At 38.5% G+C, this 22,736-nt stretch overlaps 1 protein-coding gene across 1 annotated transcript; it reads left to right on the forward strand.

The window, feature by feature from the left end:
* The first annotated feature begins 1,200 nt into the window (after window positions 1-1,200).
* On the forward strand, window positions 1,201-17,944 carry crip2 (cysteine-rich protein 2). Its single transcript, XM_053509936.1, has 8 exons — window positions 1,201-1,336; window positions 9,990-10,084; window positions 13,118-13,175; window positions 15,054-15,188; window positions 15,400-15,468; window positions 15,554-15,648; window positions 16,388-16,445; window positions 16,749-17,944. The coding sequence occupies exons 1-8, from the start codon at window positions 1,294-1,296 to the stop codon at window positions 16,814-16,816; spliced, it is 621 nt and encodes a 206-aa protein (XP_053365911.1). The 5' UTR covers window positions 1,201-1,293; the 3' UTR covers window positions 16,817-17,944.
* The last annotated feature ends 4,792 nt before the right edge of the window (window positions 17,945-22,736 follow it).

Consider the following 22,736-nt stretch of genomic DNA (forward strand, 5'->3'; position numbering starts at 1 on the left):
TCCAAATTCATACATTTTGGATTTTGTCGCCTTTTGCCTCTATAACAGCCTCCACTTTTATTTGGAAGGCTGTCCACAAGATTTTAAGGTGTTTCTGAGGGGTGTTTTAAGGGAATTTGTGCCCATTCATTCCGTAGAGCATTCACAGTATGATGTCAGTCATTGATGTTGGACCAGAAGGCCTGACTCGTAATTTCCATTCCAGTTCATCCCAAAGGTGCTCGATGGGGTTGAGGTCAGGGCTTTGTGTGGGCCAGTCAAGTTCTTTCACACCGAACTCTTTCCTTAGTAAGTAGTACTTGCTTTGTGCATTGGGGCACAGTCATGTTGGAATAGAAAAACGCCTTCCCAAAGTTGGAAGTATAGCATTGTCCAAGATTTCTTGGTATGCTGAAGCATTAAAATTGCCCTTCGTAGGGAATAAGATGCCTGATTGAAACACCTGAATTCAATAATTAACAGGTTTGGCCAAATACTTTGGTCGATATCGCGTACTACAGTCAGCCAAATAGTCAAAGCAGATGTTGAGACTTTTCCTTCCTTCTTTTTTTTCTAAATAGTGATGTAATAGTTTAAGCAGTCATATGACTTGAGATAGTTGAGAAACAGAAGATGTTGAATTTATCTGCAGGATGATGCTGGGATCTGCTCAGTGTCATCAGACAGCATGTTGGTGTAAGACTAGGAGCATTAACAGGTTCACACTCATTTCTTGATATCAGTGATAAATCACAGGCATAGGCAAAAACCATTTTAAAAAATGAACAAGCTGGTTATAAAAAGATGGTTATTTTTTGACTTGGGGAAAATTTTGATCCTAAAATATCCAGTGTTACATCCTGACCTAGGGAAAAACAAGCAAGCAAGTGTTTTAAGCATGACTGGGACACACCAGTGTCATTCTCAAAGATTTCACACTGCTAACGGTTTGCTATGTCCAGAAGAATCTCTATTCACGAGCAGTGAAAGGAGCTTTTGTTGTGCACCAGCTCATGGATGGAAAGGAAAGAGAGAGAGGGAGAGAGAGAGAGGGAGAGCGAGAGAGGGAGACCTCTGATCCACACTCTGTGTCTATATCCCAGCCCGGCTACAACCTGTGATTGACAGGACACCGGATCAATGAACGCAGCGGATAGGGTAGGCGGGCCGTTCAATCAGCAGGCCTAGTGGGCGGGGCTATGCAAATATAGAGCGTTTCTCAAAGCGGGATGCTCTCGTGAAGTGCTTCTGGCGCGCGCCTGAGAAAAGCTGAACATTGAGAAAAGCACCATACATCCTAAACAACAAGCAAGCATGGCGTCAAAGTGTCCGAAATGCGAAAAGACAGTGTATTTTGGTAAGTTTATTCATTTTTTTTAACTGATTGAGATATTGTTCCTAACACGTTTATCGAGATGAAATGTGTATTTGAGCAGTGCTGAGTCCAAATGCAAGGTGGCTTCATCTTCAACTGGCTTTGTGTCTCACATCCAGGATCTGAATTACAGCTAAGAACAATCAGGGTGCACGAGCTGGACTATAAATCTGTTATTCAGACATGGATCTAGTCGTAAATCATTGTAAAGCACTTTAGCTGATGAGAGGTGCATGATCCAAATATACAGCTCGAAAGCTTTACAATGCACACGTTTGTTTATTAGCAAATTATTGATTTATTAAATGCAATTGTCTTGCAATGTCTTCTTATTTTTATTTATTTTTATTTTTAACCTGGATTAGCTAATATTTGAGGTATTTAATATTATAACTGTTTTACTGTAGAACATCAATGATAATTTTCCCCATGATTGTTTCTTGCAAGTTTACTACAAGTTCTCACTGAATCCTTAACCCCAACCCAAAAAAAAAATTTGTTCTGTAATGAAAGAGCAGGTCCCGATTTGTCCCGAGCGTTCTTGTCTTTCATGCCCAAATGACTTATCCATTGCCATTGTACGGTATTGTACGGTATTGATTTCCTTCCCCACAGTCTGACCAGACACTGCAAAACCATATAATAAATCCTATAGGATTCTTTTCATTTCTAAAGTGATCCACCCTCTGTATGCTGAACTTATTCTCCTGCTTCATACTGCATGCTTAACTGTAGTTCATCCTATCTGTCAAGCTGTCCTGTAATAAAATCAATTGGCTGAATGGAATTAGGGTTATATAACAGTGATCGCAACCCTCCAGCCGTTCACCCCTCAGGCTCATATAAGCAGTGTCCATCAAGAGAGAACATTTGCTTCTGTTTTCACCCTTAACCCAGCTTTTAACTGATCGTGTTGTTTTGTCAGGGCCCGATTTTTCAGCATTAGCTACAGCGCCGTACGCAATAGCGTCATTTATTTTTCTAAGTGGTACAGACTACATTAGATTTTCCAAACCCCTAGACCCAACTGTTTTGTCTGCGTCATAAGGATGCAGGGCCGGATCAATTAAACAGTGTGCTAATATTAGCGGCCAGCTGAAATCATGGCAGCTGTGGTCTCTCGGGTGTGTCCCACTCCTCCCAGTCTTGGAGCTACTCTGATGACGTCTGATGAAGGAAATTCTGAAAAAAGTTGCCATCCTGTTTCTATATCTACCTTCCAAATTACTCAAGTTTCCTCACGAGAAGCTCTATATACAGAATAAATACTACCAGACGTCCAAAGTAGCATATTATTCTTTAATTTTACAGACTGACTTGTGAGTAAGATTTTTGCATTTCTTATTAGAAAGTCAGTATTTTCAATTATTTTTTTTACATTTCGGAATCAGGAAAACACAAAGCAATGTATTCCAAGCACTGTTAAAACCTTCCGTTTATTAACTTTTTACAGTGATAGGAATGGAAATGAACTGTGCTGGTGTAAAACAGATGGCAGATTTTACCATGCGTCCTAAAACCTGATGTCACAAATGGTATTTTCAAAAGAGCAGCACCTCATGTATGCTGTTTAAAAACGCCAGCGGTAAACCACTATGTTTCAGGAGGCGTTTTTAATGTTTAAAGGGTGCGTTTTATTAGTCCGCTTCTTCCTTTATTGGTAAAACTATTCTGCAACTGTTCTACAGCTGTTGTAAGTGTTAGTGGAAGACTGCTGCTTTCCAAATTAATGGCCAAAAAGCCACTTAACTGTCAGTCTTCAGTGCTTCCATTATGCAGGATTGTAATTATACTTTCAAATCTTGTTTAATATGTTATTCTTAAAGTATATTTAAATATTTATTTTAAGCTTGATTTTTTTTTTTCTATGTTTGAGGTAACCAAGCAAGCAAGAATGAAGGAAGGAAGGCGTTGTGCCTATTCTAAGCCTCAATCATCACACACTTTCCTCATTACTTGGAAACATGCTACCAACTTTACATGAAGTGTTTTATAAAGCGATGGCATCCATTTGAGTCTCAGCCAGATTTCTTTGGACATCATTTGTGCTTTTTATGTAATTATTTCAAGACATTTATAGAGTACAGCATGCATGTGTTGGTTTTCCTTGGTGTACTTTTGCCAAGCATTTAATGTTCTTTATAATGAATTCTACTAATGTTGCATGCAAGAACACAGACTGAAATAATTCAGGTTAGATGTTCGGAAAACCACTTCAAAGTATTGCTAATTCATCATACATCAAATATGAAGTTTAGCTCATTGAGCTTGTTCATTGTGTGGTCTGTTATTATGCAGTGAGCGAGGAGCATGTAAATGTATCAAATCGCTCAAGATGGTTAATGTTTGGACGTTTCGTGCACACTGAAGTCATGGTTTGACCATTCTGTTTTTTGTGATAATCATAAGGCACCACTTTACATAAGTAATGCTTGCACAAGGGCCTGTTATGGTGACTTTGGCCTCAGTAAGGAAACCCCACCTTGGCAGGCACCACAGTGCCCTTCTGTAGCCAGGTTTGAAGAGCCCTTGCATCAGCCTGAGAAAGCCAGACACATCTGCTCACCAGAGATTTCCTGACACACCCATTGCTATACTGCTACGTAACGCCTGAGTTCAGAGACCAACACAGACTGGAACTTAAAGCTCACACTCATCTGAAAAGTTTATGATTTGTTTGGAGATGTAAGTAGCATGTCTCTTCTAAATTAACATGGTGGTTAGTCAGAAGAGCATTCGTAGATCAGAAGAGACACACCTTTTAAAGTGGGGAATGTTATTTCAGAGCAAAGGCACTGTTAATAATGAGAGATTGAAGTGAAAGGAAGCACTGGAATGGCCCAGATTTGTAGAGGTTATTTATGCTGTGACTGTACTGTCAGTCCTCCTCTGTATTTGTGCGCGGGAGGTTAAGTCCCACATCCTGATCTTTGAGGCGAGCAGATCATGTAGTAATCAGTGCCCTGTAACTGGAATGTTGGATGGGCCCAGCTGGCATGCGCTCAGTACAGAAGCCAGAGCTGAGATTAGTAGGTCTGGTTAGGAGTTCAGCTTTGCAAATATTGTTAGAGGCCCTGCTCTTATTTGCCTGTGATTACACATTATCCATTTGCTCAGCAACCAAGAATTGTACTTTTCCCAGCCTCCCACTTGTTTTTACTTCAGTCTCTCTGTTAGTTGTTAGTTTGCAGACTTGCTGTTGAAAATCACAGAAAAGCAATTAGCTTACCAGAAAAAGAAAGCTCCCATCAGTGAGCCCTGGAAAGAGCCTCTGTAAATTACCAGAGCGCTGCGATTTCTCCTCTCCCCATTACCCACTTAAATACAGCTCTTAAACAATACCCCTGCGTGGATTATCACAGGCTACACACAGAAAAAGTAAAAGCGATTAAAGGGGTTGCTAATTCTGTGAAAATGAGGATGGGGATAGCTGTTAAACTGTTTGCACTAAAAGAGATTACCTTTTTATGAGATAATGGAATATCATATTCAGATTTTCATTTCTATTTGCATTTACAGCGGACACTTAAACAATAGTTCATACTATTAATGAACATGCAGTGCAAGAATTCTGCGGTTTGCAAATGATCCTTTTCTATTAGTTTGCCTGTGTGTATATATGTGTATTTATGTATGTTTTATGATATTCAATCAGATGTGCAGGCAGCACAATGGTGTAGTGGTTAGGACTGTTGCCTTGCACCTCTAGGGTCTGAGTTTGATTCCCGGACAGGTTCAATTCCTGGCTCTGTGTGCATGAAGTTTGCATGTGCTTGGTTGGTTTTCTCCCACAGTCCAAGGTGTGTGCCCTGCGATGGATTGGTACCCTTGTGCTCTAAGTCTCCTGGGATAGGCTTCAGGTCCCTGCGACCCTGAATATTGCATAAAGCGTTATAGACGATGAGTGAGTCAGATGTGCATGTTGTGTTCCGTCACTCTGACTGCCAGCCTGATATTGCCTTATTGATATTCTTACACTGTTTATTTATTTATTTATTTATTTTTTATTGGTGTCCTATGCTTTGATGTCCTTCATTCCAGGAAACCTGACTCCATAATGCAGTCCTATGGGAACATTAATATCTGGCATGAAGAATACCTGTGGTGACCACCAGGCTGTATATAACTGAAATAATAGCTAGTGCAGTCTAAAATAATTGGCTACACAATGTTTCAATTAGTGATGGAATTGACTAGGGACCGAACAATAGAATGTTATTACTATACTTAGCTGCTGATTCGATTTGTATTGCAATTGCAATTTTATGACCATCCCAGTTCGGGTTTACATTTTTTATTTTTTACAATTCCAATCAAACTTTTCGAATAATTTGTTCATGTCACACAGGATGCTGTGCTTCCTGCCAATGTGTGAATGGTTTAGAGTGCACCACCTTTAGGAACATAGAGAAACTGCAAACATACATAAAATGAAACCATAATTTAAAAAATCATTCGTGGAGTCAGTGAGGCGATATGTAACTAAATAAATCTTTCCCCCCTTGGTTTTAAATGTGTTTAGGTAACTGGATGGGGGCCTAAAACTTACTTACTTGGAGAAACACTCAGAAAACCTTTTTTTGTTTTTTATTTCTCATTAACAGCAATGCTTTTTCATTAAGCCTTTATGCTTTTTCTCCTGCCTAGTCTTCTTAGGCCTGGCACTGCCTTGTGTTTCGCTCTGATGCACTTGCACACCACTGACTCTTTATGTCTCAGTGAACAGATTATCCTTTCATTTTTATTAGAAATAATTTATGATGTTAGGAACCGACTTTCAGCCGTTGCATCTCAGAAGAACAGGTCAAGCCTTGTCCTTATGGAGGATCTGCAATATAGTATTCACATTATTACCTAGTCCTTTATATGCCCTTGATGGAGTCCAGTTTTTTTTTTTTTGTACTCGGATGCATTTTGTTTCATAGTGAACATGATCCCCGTTGCCCTGAGCTGCTCTCCCACGAGGCAGTGAAAGAGACAGGCCTAAAACAATACTCCCTCTCCTGGCGGAAAAGCTATGGAAGAGGAGAGAGGAGGAAATGGCTTGCCCTCTTTGGTCGGTCATGCCCAGGTCTGATAAGAGAAGGTGTTTCCTTTGGTGAATGAAGGCTGTACCAGCACGACTCCATTCTGCATTGTGTACAGATTTATAATTAGAAATAGTAATCTTAGTGCTGCAGTCACAGTTTGTCAGTTGGGACACTCCTGAAGGGCCAGAAACTGTCTAGAGGAAATCTGGAGATTAGGATACATAAGAATGAGAAGTTGACAAATGGGCTGTCCAGCTGCAGCTTCAATTTTGCATTCAAGTCGATCAGCAGAAGTGTTGATGCACATGATGGAAAAATAAAGCTGCAGCTGCAACAACAAGGGAATTTCCTTTTTTTATTGTAAATGATGAAAAACAGCTTGATGTATGAAGGGCATTCAAGTCAAACTGGGACTTTGGTTTAGGTAGCCTATCAGAATAACAGAACACAGTTATGAGTGTAAAAGCTCCCTTTATTTCTCTATATAATCCCCTTCTACAATAGTGCACTTCTCCCAACGTTTCACTAGTGCTTGAATAACGTCTAGGTACTGTAGAAAGTGTTCTCAAGTACACTGGAGCCAAGAACAGACTGCCATGCTTCACATCCCTGGCCCCCCAGGAACTCCTTTAATGTCCCAGGCATGTGGAAATCACTTGGAGAGAAGCCTGAACTGTAACTGGGCAATAACCCCCAGCTGAGATCCTGTGATGTGCAAGTGGTGTTTGTGAATGATTGTGTGTACAGTTCCCACAGACAGGCATTTCACTTGTTGAATGATCCCAGGAACGACAGCAGTGGGCTGCGAGCTACCTCAGTCAGGATCGTTGTTCAGATATATGGAGTTCTTTAAAACATTTGTACCATTCAAATGTTTTACTGCGGCTAAGAGTCTCATTATCGTACTATGCCTGAAGTTCTGTAAATGACTATTTGTGTTATGCCTTCATTTACAAGAAATTTTATCAGAAGTCCTGATTTGAGGATCCTACTGTAAGGTCCAAAAGTCTGAGACCACAGTTGAAATCTTTGATTTTTGTTGTTCATTTAAAATGAAAAATAAACTGAGAGACGAATATCTTGGCAGGACTTTGCACCAAGTCTTTCATTTAAATGTAAGCAGTTGTGATATTGAACATGTTAGAAGCTTTGAGCAAAAGGTCTGATTTGCCCAAGTTGATTTTGTCTTGTGCTTTCTTAACTATGTTGACCCAACCAGACCAATCCTGGAGTGATTATAAATTTATGAGAAAAATTGGCTATATTAAGAACAGCTAAGCCTGTATTGAACCTTCATGGATTTTCTATGAGCTGGTTCTTTACTAAGGCTGAATGATTGTAAATTATGCATACAGGGTTGGATTATTAATTCAGACTTTTAATTTGCCCAGGGCCTCTCGACTTCCTGTTAGTGATCTTGATTGAATACATCTGGTACCTTCTCAGTGGCAACAGGAAACGGTTAGTTTGACTCCACTGATTGGATTGACCAAGACACAGTACAATGAGAAAGTCTATGGAGCTCAGTGCAGATCTGAGAAAGAGGTTGATAGATTTGCACAAGTCTGGAATGTTGTTTGGAGCCATGTTTCAACAACTGCAGATTCCAAGATCAGTTCAAATTACTGTATGTAAATCCAAGTTATCGGGAAGCCTAGCCCCTTTTTTCAAGGTCTGGACGAAGACCTGAATTGTTGGGTTGCGTTTTTATGAGCAACCCAGAAACTATCAAAGCAAAACTATCAAGCATGAACTGGTAGCTGCTAGGAGACCAGTGTCTGTGTTTACAGTTAAGCGGATTTTACATCACCATGGACTGAAAGGCTGGAGTCCAAGTGGATGGAGTAATGAAGAAGGAGGACTACCTCAGAATTCTTCAGCAAACCTCAAGCCTCAACTTAAAACCTAACCTCAAATCATTAGCTTGGACAAAATGTAGTGTTCCAACAGGACATGCATCCAATCTGTTTGTGGAACAGATAAAGCAGACTAACTTTAAGCTTTTTTTAAGCCAAGAAATTTAATTAAAGCCTACCAATTTTGGCAGTTGGTGAAATATCCACTTGCCAGAAGCTTGTTGATGGCTACCTAAACCATCTGCTGAAGGGACAAACTAACCAGGGGACATTTAAGTGAATATTAGATGTGCTTTTTGACACTGTATAATTTTGACCAGTATTGATTTCAGAAAACCCTAAATAAACTGGGGATTAACGTTGTTTATGTTGTACATTCAAGTCTTTTCCTGAAAAAAAAAAAAAAAATCAGTTGCTTCAGAGCTACAGGATCTGAGTTTCAATCCTTCCCTCTGGTTATTGTTTGCTTGGGCACTTCCAATGTCTTTAATGGTTTCCTTAGGTTTCTCTTAAAAGCATACCAGCAGCTGGGCTGGCTACTTTTCACCTCAAAGGGAAATTTATAAGTGGGTTTTCCTGACAGACTTGCATCCGTCCTTGGTGTATCTGTGCCGTACATCGAAATGTTCCTTGGTATCCTCTGAATGCACTGCAACCTAAAACAGGATAAAACAAATACTGTTAAACACCAATAGAATATGGGTATGCTTTATGTTGAATTATTATGCAAGCCAAGATACATGGAGTAGATTTATCAAAGTTCATCTGACTAGAATTTAATAAATGTGCTGTAACTGATTAACATTAAGTCCAGTTGCCTTTACATTTTGATAGCTATTAAAAAAAAGAAATACTCGCAGTGTACAATACATACTGGAAAAGAAATCGCAGTGACGTTCTCCCTTAGAGTAGCAGTATTAAAAACGACACATCTAAAAGCAATGGCAAAAAAGGATGAAGGTTAATAAACCCGTGCCAGTCTCACCTGCACTATAAACCTGTCTACTAATTGATAATTACAGGAAAACAAAGAAAGCATTCATAAAGTTGTCATGAGCAAGAACACACTGTAGTGAACAAAAGTTTTGCTTTTTATTGCTCGAGAGGCTTGAGACAATAATTCAGTATAACTCCATTGTTCGAAAAGTTCTAGTGTTTTACAGTATAAACATGGACTGCATATTTTGTGTGTAGCTATGATTGTTGCTTGCTTGGATGTAGATTAGAAAAGAGCCATTGAAGGGGGAACTTTTTAAGTGTTGATTCAAAACATACTTTTAATATTTTGTAAAAAAGGAAAAAAAAAACCCATAAAGCTAGCATTGTTAAAAGTTGCAATCCAGTATGTAACCATAGGTGTGGCACAGAAGCTGGCGCTACACCAACAATTTCTGGCTCATGATGTTGCGTCATATTTCCATGGAGGACCTGGGAAAGATAATTTTGACAGAAGGTGTCAAAACCCCTAAGTGTACTTATCTGAAGTACTTCCTAGACTGTGGTGCCAAAAATGGCATTTGATAAAGGACAGGAAACCACAGTTACAAGCTTTATCTTCTCAATAGACTATAATGCAACTGGAATGTAACCAAGGAGCTTCTTCCTTATGATTAAGGAAAACCAATTTGGCTTGCTGATGGGTTTCGTAAGATTTATTAATATTACGAAACAAAATTATTTTATTTTATTTTTTTCCCTTGTCTGGTCTCCTTCTAATCCCTTTTCTTTCTCTCCCTCTCTCTTTACTAGCTGAAAAGGTGACCTCTCTGGGGAAAGACTGGCACAAGTTTTGCCTGAAGTGTGAACGCTGCAGCAAAACTCTTACAGCAGGAGGCCATGCTGAGGTGTGTATGTCCAGAGTGTACTGTGTGTGTGTGGGGTTTTTTTTTTTTTTCCCATGCTAGCAGAACTTGCTTGTTTTCTTTATAACTCCAGAATATAAAATTCCTCCTATATAATACAGCAGTTAGTTCTGAGCAAGCAATTTGATCAGAAGAGTGCTGATATCGGGTATAACACCACTGCGCCCTTGTGCCTTTGGCAGCATCACAGCCGTGCTGATATTTAGTATAACAGCACTTACTCTCATGTAATATTGCTTAATATTTTTGTGTGCATGTTGAAGGGGGCTGTTATCCTTAAATTAAAAATTTTTAGTACTGTATGTTGTCATGGTATACAGTTGTAACAGTAACAATTTATAATTCCACTTTTAGGTTTTAGAAAGTATATGTGCAGTATATTTTTTCATCACCATTTTTCTTTCCTTTAATATACAGTTTTTATCTTAATAAAACGTGAATTCATATAAAGAAATCAGAGCTAGGGATGGACCTCCTGCTTAACTTTGATGTAGTGTACACCCCAGTGTCATTTTTATTTAGGTTATAAATTGTTTTCAGACCAAATCACATTTCCTGGAGTGTCCTTTATGGTCAGAGTCACCTGTTATTTCTGTTGATCTGCGCTTGAGTCAGATGCTACTGAATTATGATTCAAGCATCAATTGTAAATGAGTTAAAGACCATATTTAGTAAATCATTGTATGACATTTTGTTGTTCTTTGTAGTTAACTGCAGCTTGAGTAATTGTCGGGTTTTCCTTTTCCTCCCTAACTTTCTCATGACACTTGAACGATCATTTTACTGTTAGAAACTAACCTCTAACGGTGACCGTAGAATGTGAAATTACATAATGTGAGCACATCTCATTATTACACCGAAATATTTAACGCATGTAAGCGTTTGATTGATTGATCAAAAGTAGTGACTTTTTGTGTTTGTTTTTTTTCTTCTGTGTTTCTGCCATAATGATCCACAACATGCTCATGTTCCTGTACGATCATTGTAACAGACTTTAAAGTTTGAGATGCGATTTGAGAAGATGACTGTGATGCCAAGCCTAAGCTTGTTCCTATTTCACTTCCCAAAGGCAGCTTGATGAATAACAGAAAATGTATTATAAACCTCAACGGTCATCTGCTTTTTTTAAAATGCTTCCAGCGATAAGATTAAAGCTGTAAGTGTCTGGTATTTGCATTTAATGTAGAAACAGAGCCTCTAACATTTAAAGCTGTTTGCTGGTCTGCATCAATAATTTCGCAGTGAGGGTATTTATTATATATTCCATTCATGCCAGGGCACATCCTGAACTTATCTAAGCCCACCATGAGTGTGTGCTCCAGTGTGGCTGCCCACATCTTTGTGTTTTGACTACCGGGAAAAGTAGCTTAACCAAAACGAATGTGAAGAGCGAGTTAGTCTAATTTTCAGAAGTTCTTTAAGTAATCAAGATTATTTCCTACCAACAGACATGAGGCTTTTTCTGGTGCTGTCTGTAATACAGCAAGTGGTGGAAATCTAACCTAAAAAGTGAGCATTACAGCATTATCAGTCTATCTGTGCTGAAATATACTTTGTATAACATCACAAATAAAACTCTTATTCAGTAACCATTTTCAAATGTTGTGCTTATGTTGCATGTTGCCCAGTAAAGCCCTACTTTTCTAGAAGCGTGAGTTTATGCCTATACAATATGTGATATGTTTAAGACTGATGCTTTTCTCATGCATTTTCAAAAGCTTATGTTATTCTGACTTAAACACACCATAGTTCCAGATGGAAAATTCAGAAATAAAAAAAAATGCATCCAGAAGTTCTGTTAAAAGTCTTCATCCCCTGGATGTGCTTGTAAGGTTGCACTCTTGGAAAACGTGGGTTTGTTTGAGAAAAACAATGGTATGTTGGTTGGTTGTGGCAAGTGAGTGGGCTGAGACCTCCCAATTCATTTCTCACATCTGTTGGGAACGCAGCCGGACACGAAATGAAATGCAGTAACCCCCTTCGTCGAGTGATGGACTGAGGTAGCCAGTGCACAATTCTACCAGTAATTCTTATACTACTTATTCTGTTCAGTAGCCCTGATGATTAACAATCCACCCATTTTCAGTCATGACGAAGTGTGGTTTAACTGTCTGGTATGATAGGATTGTAGGCATTTTTGCATTTTTTTTCCCCAGCAGTCATCTGTAGACATGACCACTGTCCTTGTTCAGAATTTCCTTTTGACTTCCTCTCACAGCCGGCCAATAGTTCTTTCCATGATCACCACATCCCATCATTATCCCAGTAACAGAAGTGAAGGTTATTCATATTCAGCACACATCTGCTTATTATAGCTCAATCAACAGAGTGCTAGTTACTGCTGACAGAGTTATCCAGAAAGGGGAAACTGAGCAATCTAGCCACAAATTAAAGCACAAGTGCACACAAGTGGAGACACCATCATACAAGGGTCATTTGAGTCAAACCAGGACTTTTGATTATGTGGAATAACAGAGAACTGTTATAAGTGTTAAAAACTACCTTGATTTTTCTATTTAATCTCCTGCTACATTAATGCACATACAACAAGAAAGAATAAATTTTTTTCCAAGTTCCTGTAATGTGAAAGCGGTGTTTGTGTGTACAGTTCCCACAGACAGATGCGTCTCATCCGCAGGTTGACAAGGGATCAGGGAGTTGGGTTCAGGGATCAGACGTTCCAGTCACTGAATGTTCATGAGAATGAGTGCACTTCGCTCTGAGCTACTTTCGGTTAGGATGGTGATTCACAGACGTAAAATGTTTGCACCATTCAGATGTTTTACTGCAGCTCAGTCTCTCATTATCGTATCATGCTTAAATTATTTTGGAAATGTCAGTTCCACGCCTTCATGAGAAATTTTTCTCACATGTCCAGGTTTGATTTAAACGCCACTTTTTATTTTTAATAGCTGGGGATATTATTGGAACAATGCAGGTTGTAAACAGCAGCCAAGTTTTATTTTGTGCCTCATTCACATTCTTCTGCCCTTTTTTTTTTTTTTTTTTTTGCAGCACGATGGGAAACCCTTTTGTCACAAGCCCTGCTATGCTGCCCTCTTTGGGCCAAAAGGTAAGAACTGAATTCCTGATCATGTACAAAAGCTATTGTATAGTATTTAAAGAATCAGTGCATTAATACTAGATTATAGAGTAAGAGTAGTTAATGATAATTGTTAATACAGATTGTGATAATACAAATGGAGTGAATAACCCTACTTGTTGTTAAGCTGTGGTATCATTGCATATTTTATTTATCTTCATATTAATTAATAGTCTGTGCTGTTAGTATTGACCTTGTCATAATGAAATATGTGTTTTTAGATGTTATCGCATAAAGACATTCAGTAGCAATGAGTGTGGCTCTTAAAAATTACCACAAGGTGCCCCTGAATTGTAAAAATGACCCGGAGCACAAGTGTTCGTGCTTATTGCTCACTGAAAGATGTTTTTTATATGCTCCACGGTCCAGGTTTGATTCCCACCTCGGCTCTGTATGCATGGAGTTTGCATGTTCTCCCTGTGCTTGGTGGGTTTCCTCTGGGATCTCCGGTTTCCTCCCACAGTCCAAAGACATGCAGATTAGGCTAATTGACATTCCCAAATTGACCGTATTGTGTGAGGGTGTATGTGCCCTGCAATGGATTGGCACTGCATCTAGGGTGTAGCCTTCCTCATGCCTTAAGTCTCTCTGGGATAGACTCCAGGCCTCCCGACACTCTGTATACAAGATAAAGCAATACAGTCTAAAAGTGATTATTTATCAGTAAACTGGTGACAATTTAATTGGGGGGACAAAATGATTCGATTACGAATGGCAATTCTTTTGTGTGACAATTCACCCTGATTCTACACTAAATATTTTTTATATAATATTTTAAATAATTGAGGTGTTAGTATTTTCATAGTTCCTCTATGAATCTTCTCTAAACTGTTCCTACTTTGGCAGACAGCACAGTATTCTGTGTGGTAGAAGCAAATTATTTGCCAAGTTTGTTTAGTGTGGTAAAAAGAAAATGTTAATGTATATAAAGGATATATTTTTTTTTTATTAACAGAATTTGCAATACAAATCAAATCAGCACTTTGGTATTGTTATGATATTGCATATTGTCCCCTGGTGATTCCCATCCCTACACTAAAAGCCCATGTATGCCCGCTGGGACCACAGCACGGTCCGTTTGGCCCAATCCCACAGAAGAGCCAATGTAGAACAATCCGCTGGAAAATTTAAACGCTGGCAACAATAGAAAGGTATCAGAACATCCTGCTGCACACAAGCAACGGTTGTTGATCCAGCTTCCAACTCCCCAGTCTGATTAATCATCTATGGGATGTGCTGGACAAAAATACCTGATCCATGAAGGCCCCACCTCGCACCCCACAGCACACAAATGAATCCACCGTCACAGTGCCAGACACCACATCTCACCTCTAGAGGTCCGTGGGGCTCATGCTGCAAGGGGCCAGAGCTGCCCCGATATCACAAAGAGAACCAAAAACATATGAGGTTTTAATGTTAATGACTTGAAAGTTATGGCTGATTGGTGTTAATATAAACCATTGATCACTTTTTGCAGTCTTTAAATGCAAAGATTGCAGAGTAAATTTTAAATAGTGTGTATAGACAGAGGTCTACAGTATGTGTGGTTTCATGTCCTGTGCTTCTCACAGAAGATGAACTCTTCTCTGTAGTTTTGCATGTGAGTGAGAGCACCCTCTGCTGGTTCATACATGCAATGGTCAATTGTTTGATGTTTCTACAACTATTTTATTCATATGTCTATTAATGGCAACACTGTGGATTAAATATTAAATAGTTAGGGGGGGAAAATATGTGAAAAGGGATTTCCAAACTTAACCTGGACCTTGGCTTAAGTCTAAATGATGTGTACATTTATGCTTTTACTGTGCTTCAATTTGGTGGCTTTTATTTTTGTCCCTTCTGTAGGTGTAAACATTGGGGGTGCAGGCTCTTATGTGTACGAGGCTCCAATCAACAAAGAGCCAGCCCAGTCTACTGTGGACTGTGCACCCAAACTTGAAGAGAAGCGCGCCCCGGTGTCCAGCAGACCTCCCTCTAAAGGTTTTAAAAGAATCGCTTAGAGACTGTATTCACATAAACTCAGTCACTCTGGGGAATTGCTAAAGCCAGTGAGCCAAGCTTTTCCCACAGCTGCATGTCAGAGGCACTTTCGTTAACTCTCTACTGCTCGTGCCTACCCAGTATCCAGTAAAAGCAACAAAAACAGATGAAATAAAGGGTCTTTGTTGATGTCTCTGATTTCTTGTTTCAGCTGGAAGTGTCACCACCTTTTCTGGAGAGGCAAACGTGTGCCCCAGGTGTAATAAAAGGGTCTACTTTGGTAGGTCACTCAGTCTCAAGGTGGTAACATGTAACCTAGCACTAAGTGATAAGAATTTTAATAAAGCTTTATTGTGTCATGGCAGCTGAGAAGGTGACGTCTCTAGGGAAAGACTGGCATCGGCCATGTCTGCGCTGTGAGAGGTGCAGCAAGACCCTGGCTGCAGGGAGTCATGCAGAGGTGAGGAAAAAACTAGCCCTGCAAAAAATGACTGAGGATAAACCCATAGTGTGATCACTATGATTTCCGTTGTAACGGAAGTGTGGTTATTTAGAAACAGGATGATCTGAAAGATTCATGCCGTGATTTTGCTTGATGTGTTTCAATTGGCATGCAAGTTATTGTTGATGGAGAAGACACAAGTGTAGTAACTCTTAATGTATGGAAGACAAGATTATGTTTTCATGGTGTATGAACAGATGATTAACGCAGTGCTGTCCTTTTCAAAATCCAAAATGCAGTTGTTGTTTTTTTTACTCGTCCGCCTGCATCTCCCTGGATTTTACACCTCCCTCCCTTCCCCATTTCTCCACACTGGGGACATTGGCCTCACTGAAACTCCTTTGGCAAGATAATCTAATACTGTTGTAAACATGCTACATTAGCTGCTGCTACGTTGTTGTGACTTTATCATAAACAGTGGCTATCAAACCCACAGAAACAGCACTGCCACAGTGTTTTGATTTAGTTTTTTTTTTATCATGCCACCTTAAGCATAATAAATTGTGACCGTGTAAAAGGTTTCATGAAAAAGATGCTCAAGTAACGGATCATAAACCTTTCCATTAATTTCACAACTCTGTTTTTAAAATAGTCGATTAACACGATCATACTGCAACAATCTTATACTGCTCATATTTTAAACTGTGAATAATCAAAATGTACACAAATCGTGATTGTTTTATTTTTTTTTTCTCAGCATGATGGCAAGCCCTACTGCCATAAACCATGCTACGCTGTCCTGTTTGGACCAAAAGGTACAGTCTCTTTTTAACCTCTAGGTGGAGCTGTTCTATTCATTATTCTCTTGAGCATGCAAACATCCTGTGGTCCTATTCTAAAAATACAACTCTAGCCCTTAACTCTAAGAGGAAGCATGTGCATATTTGCATTAAAAAGTAATTTAAACAAATTGTTCTATTTTTGTATTGACTGTTCATTGTTTTTTATATATATATAGTTACTGTGTGCATTTTATACCGTGTGTTATTGCACTGTCTCTTTTGTGTGTGGGTGATCCTTTGTCATATAATGTAATCGTTTCATTGTGATGCTTTCAGGAGTGAACACAGGTGGTGTTGGAAGCTACATTTATGACAAGGAAGTCAACACAGAGGCCCAGCCATGAGCTTGTGTCTTTAAAGTCCCTGCACTACACAGTCACACATCACCATTAGCACATAAAGGCTCTCTCACACACACAGACGCACACACACACAAAAGGTCCACACCAACATGTTCCCCACAACCACTCCAACTGAGATCAGTGCCACTATGGACATCTATGGGAACCTGATGCCACGTTACAGAACCCTTCCTGAGCTTTGATCTTTCACTTATGGTTTCTGTTGGTTTCCTTCTTGTTACACATGGATGCTGTAAGTCTATACATCCTGTTCTCATGTTCAACATTATGCGTTATTTGTTACGGTGTATGGTAATCAATTTAAAAGGTTTTATAAATAGATCTTATGTATATTATCCAACCCATTTATTATTGTTATGTTGTACCACACTCATCCACAAAAGGGTGCTAGCTACAAAAATGTCAGAAAAATGATATACAGCACTGTAGAAAAATTCTGAATGAAAGGTAAAGAAAAAGAGTTCTAAAAGTTTCTTTTTTAAATATATGTAGGTTTTGCATTTTTAATACTGTGCTGACAAATCTTTGCCCTGGTGCCGCATTGCAGTTCTTAAGTCTACAATAAATAAGACTCATAAATCTGTAAAAGATTCGCCAACCCAGATTTACAATTTGGCACGCCTCACATCGTCTCTAACCCAGCAATGATGTGTAAAAAATTATCAGACTGTAAAATAAAAGGGTTGAATCTTTTCTTTTTTTTTTTAAGAGAGAGAAACCAAGCCTATCACTGTGTGTTTGTAGGGTGAAGGGTGTTGTGTAGTTTGTAAAGGGTTCCTAATGCTCGAGTAGCTAAGACCAGTACTTATAGTAGCTATCAATTTTAGCTTTACATTTACCAACAAGTGAAATGTATCAATTTGTTTTACATTAATGTGGTCCGTATGTAACGTTGAAGATTTAATTTCTTGAAAAGACATTGCCAGTCAGAATTAGCTGATGGGAAGCTATAAAGGTAACTTTATTGACAAGGCATTCTAATGGAATGCGCTTCAGTACTTTAAGACTGTTATTAATTGTATGATTTATTTCTAGTAGATTCAGATTTGAGTAGGATTTTTCCATTTATGTCCTACTGCATCAGTGTTCTTAATAAATTTGTATACAGCAGTTTCTTTGATCTGGTTTTCTGTTTGATCTTGATGTTTTATAAAATGAGGTAAAGGTAAAATTTTATTTGCTTTTGATTACCATTCCACTTGGATGCAAAACAATGTTACCGTTTCAGGTTCCTCCAGTTTGGTTCTGAGCTCCATAATCCCAGTCAACAACCCCCCCCCCCCCCCCCCCAATTGCCCTTATTGCAATAAAGTGTCCTAAAATCCTAAAAGGTGTGTTCAATATTGAGTTGAATGGAATGGTGCGGGGGAAGCAGTTCATGAAGATGTATGAGGACTTGATGTTTTGCATCCATTTTTCAGGCCAGTAATTGAACGTCAAGGTCATTGAACGTCCTACAGAATAAAGTCCCTACTGTTCATTTAACCAAATAACGATGGGTTCCCTGTTCAGTTCGATTCCTCAAGCATTTTTCCTATTGTCATCCCAGGGGGTTCTCCATAATCTTTTAATCTTTAAAGCTGCTTTGTGACAATTACCCATGTTAAAAGTGTTTATGTAAGTAAAACTGAATTGAATCCAACTGGACTCTTATAAACACTGCTTGGTGTTAATTCAACACTGGGGAATTTGCTGTGCATGTTCTACTATGATACTTTTTTTTCTTTTCTTTAAAACCATTTTATAGTAAAAAAACAAAACAAAAAAAACACAATAACCCAAGCTTTTTCTATACCAGCAATCTATAAATGATTTATTTTATGTGCTACTTTTGATTGAACAAATGCTTCATTACATAAGCTGCGTTGTTAACAGCAGTACATTGTTCATAGAGGGCCATCTGTTTGACCTTTTCTTTACCACACCCAGTTATTAGCTGAGGACCAAAGGCAGACCTGGCAGTACAGTTACTGATAACTTTGCATGAGCCCTCAGACATGACAGGCAGTGACAAAAGACATCACTCATCCAGAGTGCACAAATAATTTCCAGCTGATCTCACCACTATATACTAATACTCAAGAATGTAAGACATATGGTTATGCATTGTCAGTGGGATCTTTTTTAAATAAACATACTTTGTTGCCACAAGGTTAAAGCTTTTGCAATGCAATATTTTTAAATCAAGCTCTAACTGAAATAACAAATGAATAAATAGTAATCCACTGTACTGTACATGTTATGTGACACTAATTTTCAACATGCACGCTCCCAGTATAGGAGCCAGGTTTCACTCTGACCTCATGCTGGGACAATGTGACAAAAGCTACAACAACCTGAAAGTTTCTGTATCTGTACAAAACTGGTAATGCTACATATTTTACTTATTTATACAGTATTTAATCACCAGGAGTGTGGGCAGAGCTTCCACAATGGGTTGGCACGCTCAACCCAGTAACTTCATTGAGGAGGCAGTCTAGGATAGGGTAAAATAATAATCCACACATAGTGGAAGCCACAGTATGTAATGTAAATTTGCTTGTTTCTACTTGAATTGATAATTCTTAGCATTAATTCTCAGATAAATACTTTAAATAATTTAAAGTTATTCAATTTCTCATCTTATAGTACGGCATTGGTAACTACCATTACCACTTATAATAATAATGATAATAATGTTGTTGTTCTTCATCTACTCCAGGCAAATGGTTGCCACAGCGGACCCTCCGATCTGCACATACAAGCTTGGCAAAGGTTTTTATGCCGGATGCTCTTCCTAATGCAACCCTCCTATTTTATCCAGGCTTGGAACCGGCACTGCATCCAGTGGCTGGGGTTTTGGGCATTGGCTGGATGTCGAACCCGGGCCTTTCACATGGCAGGCGAAACAACTACCACTGGGCCACCAGTGCCATATAATAATAATATTAATATTAATAATAATACTTACTGTAGACTAAAAGTTATATTAGTGGATACTTTTTACTTTTACTCCACTACATCCTACAACAAATATCTGTAATTTCTATTTCACTACATTTGTGCATGGTGTGGTAATGTCGCACATTACAGTAGGCTAATAAAAGCTCAGTAATTTTGATACTTAAATCAATTTAAAGGTAAATACTTTTGTACATTTCCTCAAGTAGAATGCAAATGGGGAACTTCTACTGTGCTTTTACTTCATTTTACAGTCTTATCATTTTGATTCAGACACATTTACATGTGGATACATACAAACTTCCATAATCTCTTTTGATTGTGTCTTGCAACAATGACAATTGGTAAAAGCGCTATACAAATAAAATTGAATTGAATTGAACTTGAGTAATAATTTGCCTGAATCATTTTACCCAAATACAGAATTCGTATATTTAGTTCACCACTGATGAATGCTTAAAGTTTGATTGGCCCATAATAATTTTGCACACACTATAATAAATGGACAAAATTGAATCACATCATAAAAGTTTAAAGACTTCATTTATGTATCCTGATGTGGCCTGATCCTACAGCTAAAAAACACTGGCGTGTCTGTCTGTAACTCTACTGCACACTGTCCAATCAAACTCCACCCATGGAAGTAATGCTGTGGGCTGCATACAGACTCCAGAACTTTTCAGTATCCACTAGGGACGTATTGTTCTTAGATGAAATGCAGTTCTGTCCACACACACACAAGGGTCCAAATGAAACAGGGCCTGGTTAGATAAAGTAAGATTTAGCTTGGAGAAGATCGGGTGCAGCTGTGCTTATACACACTCACACAGAAGAGTCTGACATTGATGACTTTGTGTAGCTGAGGGCATCATTTAAAAGCTCTGAAGTTGAACTGTAAAAAGGCAAATAAAATGTTTTTTTTTTTTATGTGTCCACCGGAACACTGTATCATCATTGAGTATGGCTATTTTCAGTCACACGCTACGGTAATGTTTGTGCAGGCGTATTCCAAAATGGGTATGTCATCCAGCAGGGTGGAAATCATAGAATTATCTAGCAGATGGTCTCACGGTTTGAGAGAGAGAGAGAGAGAGAGAGAGAGATGGAGTAGATACAAATTTTTGAATCCACTAAGATTTGAGACCAAAAAAAAATTATACTAAATTGGTTTTGGTTTGGTCAAGTGTATAATCGTTATTTTTTGCTAATTAACTTTCTAAACATGAATAAGACTTCGTGTTCCTGAGTGGTCCTGCAAAGCCAAAATATTCTGGCTGCTTCAGTGTCAAAAGTGAACAGCTGCTCAACATTGAAACATTTGTGAAAGCCAAATGAGGTTGGATTATTTGGAGGAAGAAAACTCTAAAACTAGATATTTCTCAATTGTTGGAGTGAATCTGCAGGCTGTATATGTTCCTCGCAGACAGACAGACTGTAAAAATATGGGCTATGCTTTTATTAACCCAGTTGTAACAACAGCCTGAGAGACATTCGACTGGTGCCTGTTTCTTTGCTCAGAATTTCCAGACACCATCTCTCACAAATACCAATATTCTCTCACTCCTATTGTATGCCAGGACCAGGACTTAAGTAAGCAAATTGGGCTAGACACAGATCTGGGCTTGACTTCCTGAACTCCTAGATAAAAAAAAAATAAAAAAAAAATGGGCACACAACTTCTCTAATGCTTCTGCCAAGCCAAACAGAAGACCTACTCATCTGCTTTTAAAACCTTAAAAAATAATAATAAATAAATAAATAGTGTTTTAGACTGATGGTACTGATGATGAGTATCCTAGTGATGATACAGACTTTAAAGCACTGGGTTAAGTTAAGTAGCTCTGGAAAAGAAAGTCTGTGAAAAATTGTAAATGTAAAAAAAAAAATCCTCTTATTGTTATTATTTTGTAAAGCTGGTTGTATTTCTGTTTTTATCATTCTAGTTGCCGTTACAGACTTAAGGACAGTGCTCCATGTTAGAGCGGTCCTCTCACTGCAAGGACAAGATGAGAAAAAAACTAAACTAAACAAAAAAAAACATCTGCATTTTTTCAAATTTCAGTACAGAAGTAATAATGGATGAGCCACTATTAAGGCTTGTTCTTACATTTTTAGACATTGCTAACTATACAAAGTCTGCTAAATTCATTATGTGAAATAACCTTCGCCTTGCTCATTCCTTTCTTTTCTGTCTCTGACTTTAATGTTGACTGCGTGTTTACTTACAGCCTCATAATCACAGCATTTAATCTCAGCTGCCATCGCATACCAGATATTCTCCTCATTAGTTCCATCCCTTTGGGATCACAGTTGTTTTGGTTTAGGAGCAAGAAGCAGGCTGTCTAAAAGATATCACAATGTAGCTGTAGATCTAGCTTGTTTGTTTTCTAGGCATATTTTAGTTGCCCAGAATGATAGATCGGTAGAAGTCATTCAGTCCGAATCTAGTGACACCGGCCTCTGTTTGTCCACTATTTCATTAAAGACAAATACAGTGGATGGAGGTAATAGATGAACACAGGGGACACACTGCTACTTCTCAACATCCTCAACACCTGAACTAAGCAAGATCCATCCCAGTACCCATTCTGGAATGTTCACACACACACATACACAAAAATTGCATTATGACACAATGCTATATGCATGCTGCTATGGAACAATTGTTTGCACTGTTGTCTTCCATTCATCATTGTTCTGTCTAGTGAGCATTCATTGTGCTCCATATTCACTGCGTATTTTGCATTTGTTTTACACTGTGCAATCATGCGTACTATGCTGCTTTATTGTTGTGTATTATTCCATGAACCTAATTTTTTTTTACCTATTTAAAAAACAGTATATTTGTTCAATCTTAAATAGAAATACAGCAAAAAAAATTCCCTTACTCTGTCTTGAGAGAATTAAGCAATATCATACTTGAGGCTGCGTTGTTGTACTGAATATCAGCACGGCTGTGATA

Source organism: Clarias gariepinus, chromosome 13 (genome assembly GCF_024256425.1).
Source record: "Clarias gariepinus isolate MV-2021 ecotype Netherlands chromosome 13, CGAR_prim_01v2, whole genome shotgun sequence".
Taxonomy (NCBI): Eukaryota; Metazoa; Chordata; class Actinopteri; order Siluriformes; family Clariidae; genus Clarias; species Clarias gariepinus.

Excerpts from the sequence above, each read along its gene's own strand:
- crip2 (XM_053509936.1), top strand. The coding sequence starts at position 1,294 with ATGGCGTCAAAGTGTCCGAAATGCGAAAAGACAGTGTATTTTG. Across the intron at positions 13,176-15,053 it reads TGCCCTCTTTGGGCCAAAAG|GTGTAAACATTGGGGGTGCA; the intron begins GTAAGAACTGAA and ends TCCCTTCTGTAG. Across the intron at positions 15,469-15,553 it reads TAATAAAAGGGTCTACTTTG|CTGAGAAGGTGACGTCTCTA; the intron begins GTAGGTCACTCA and ends GTGTCATGGCAG.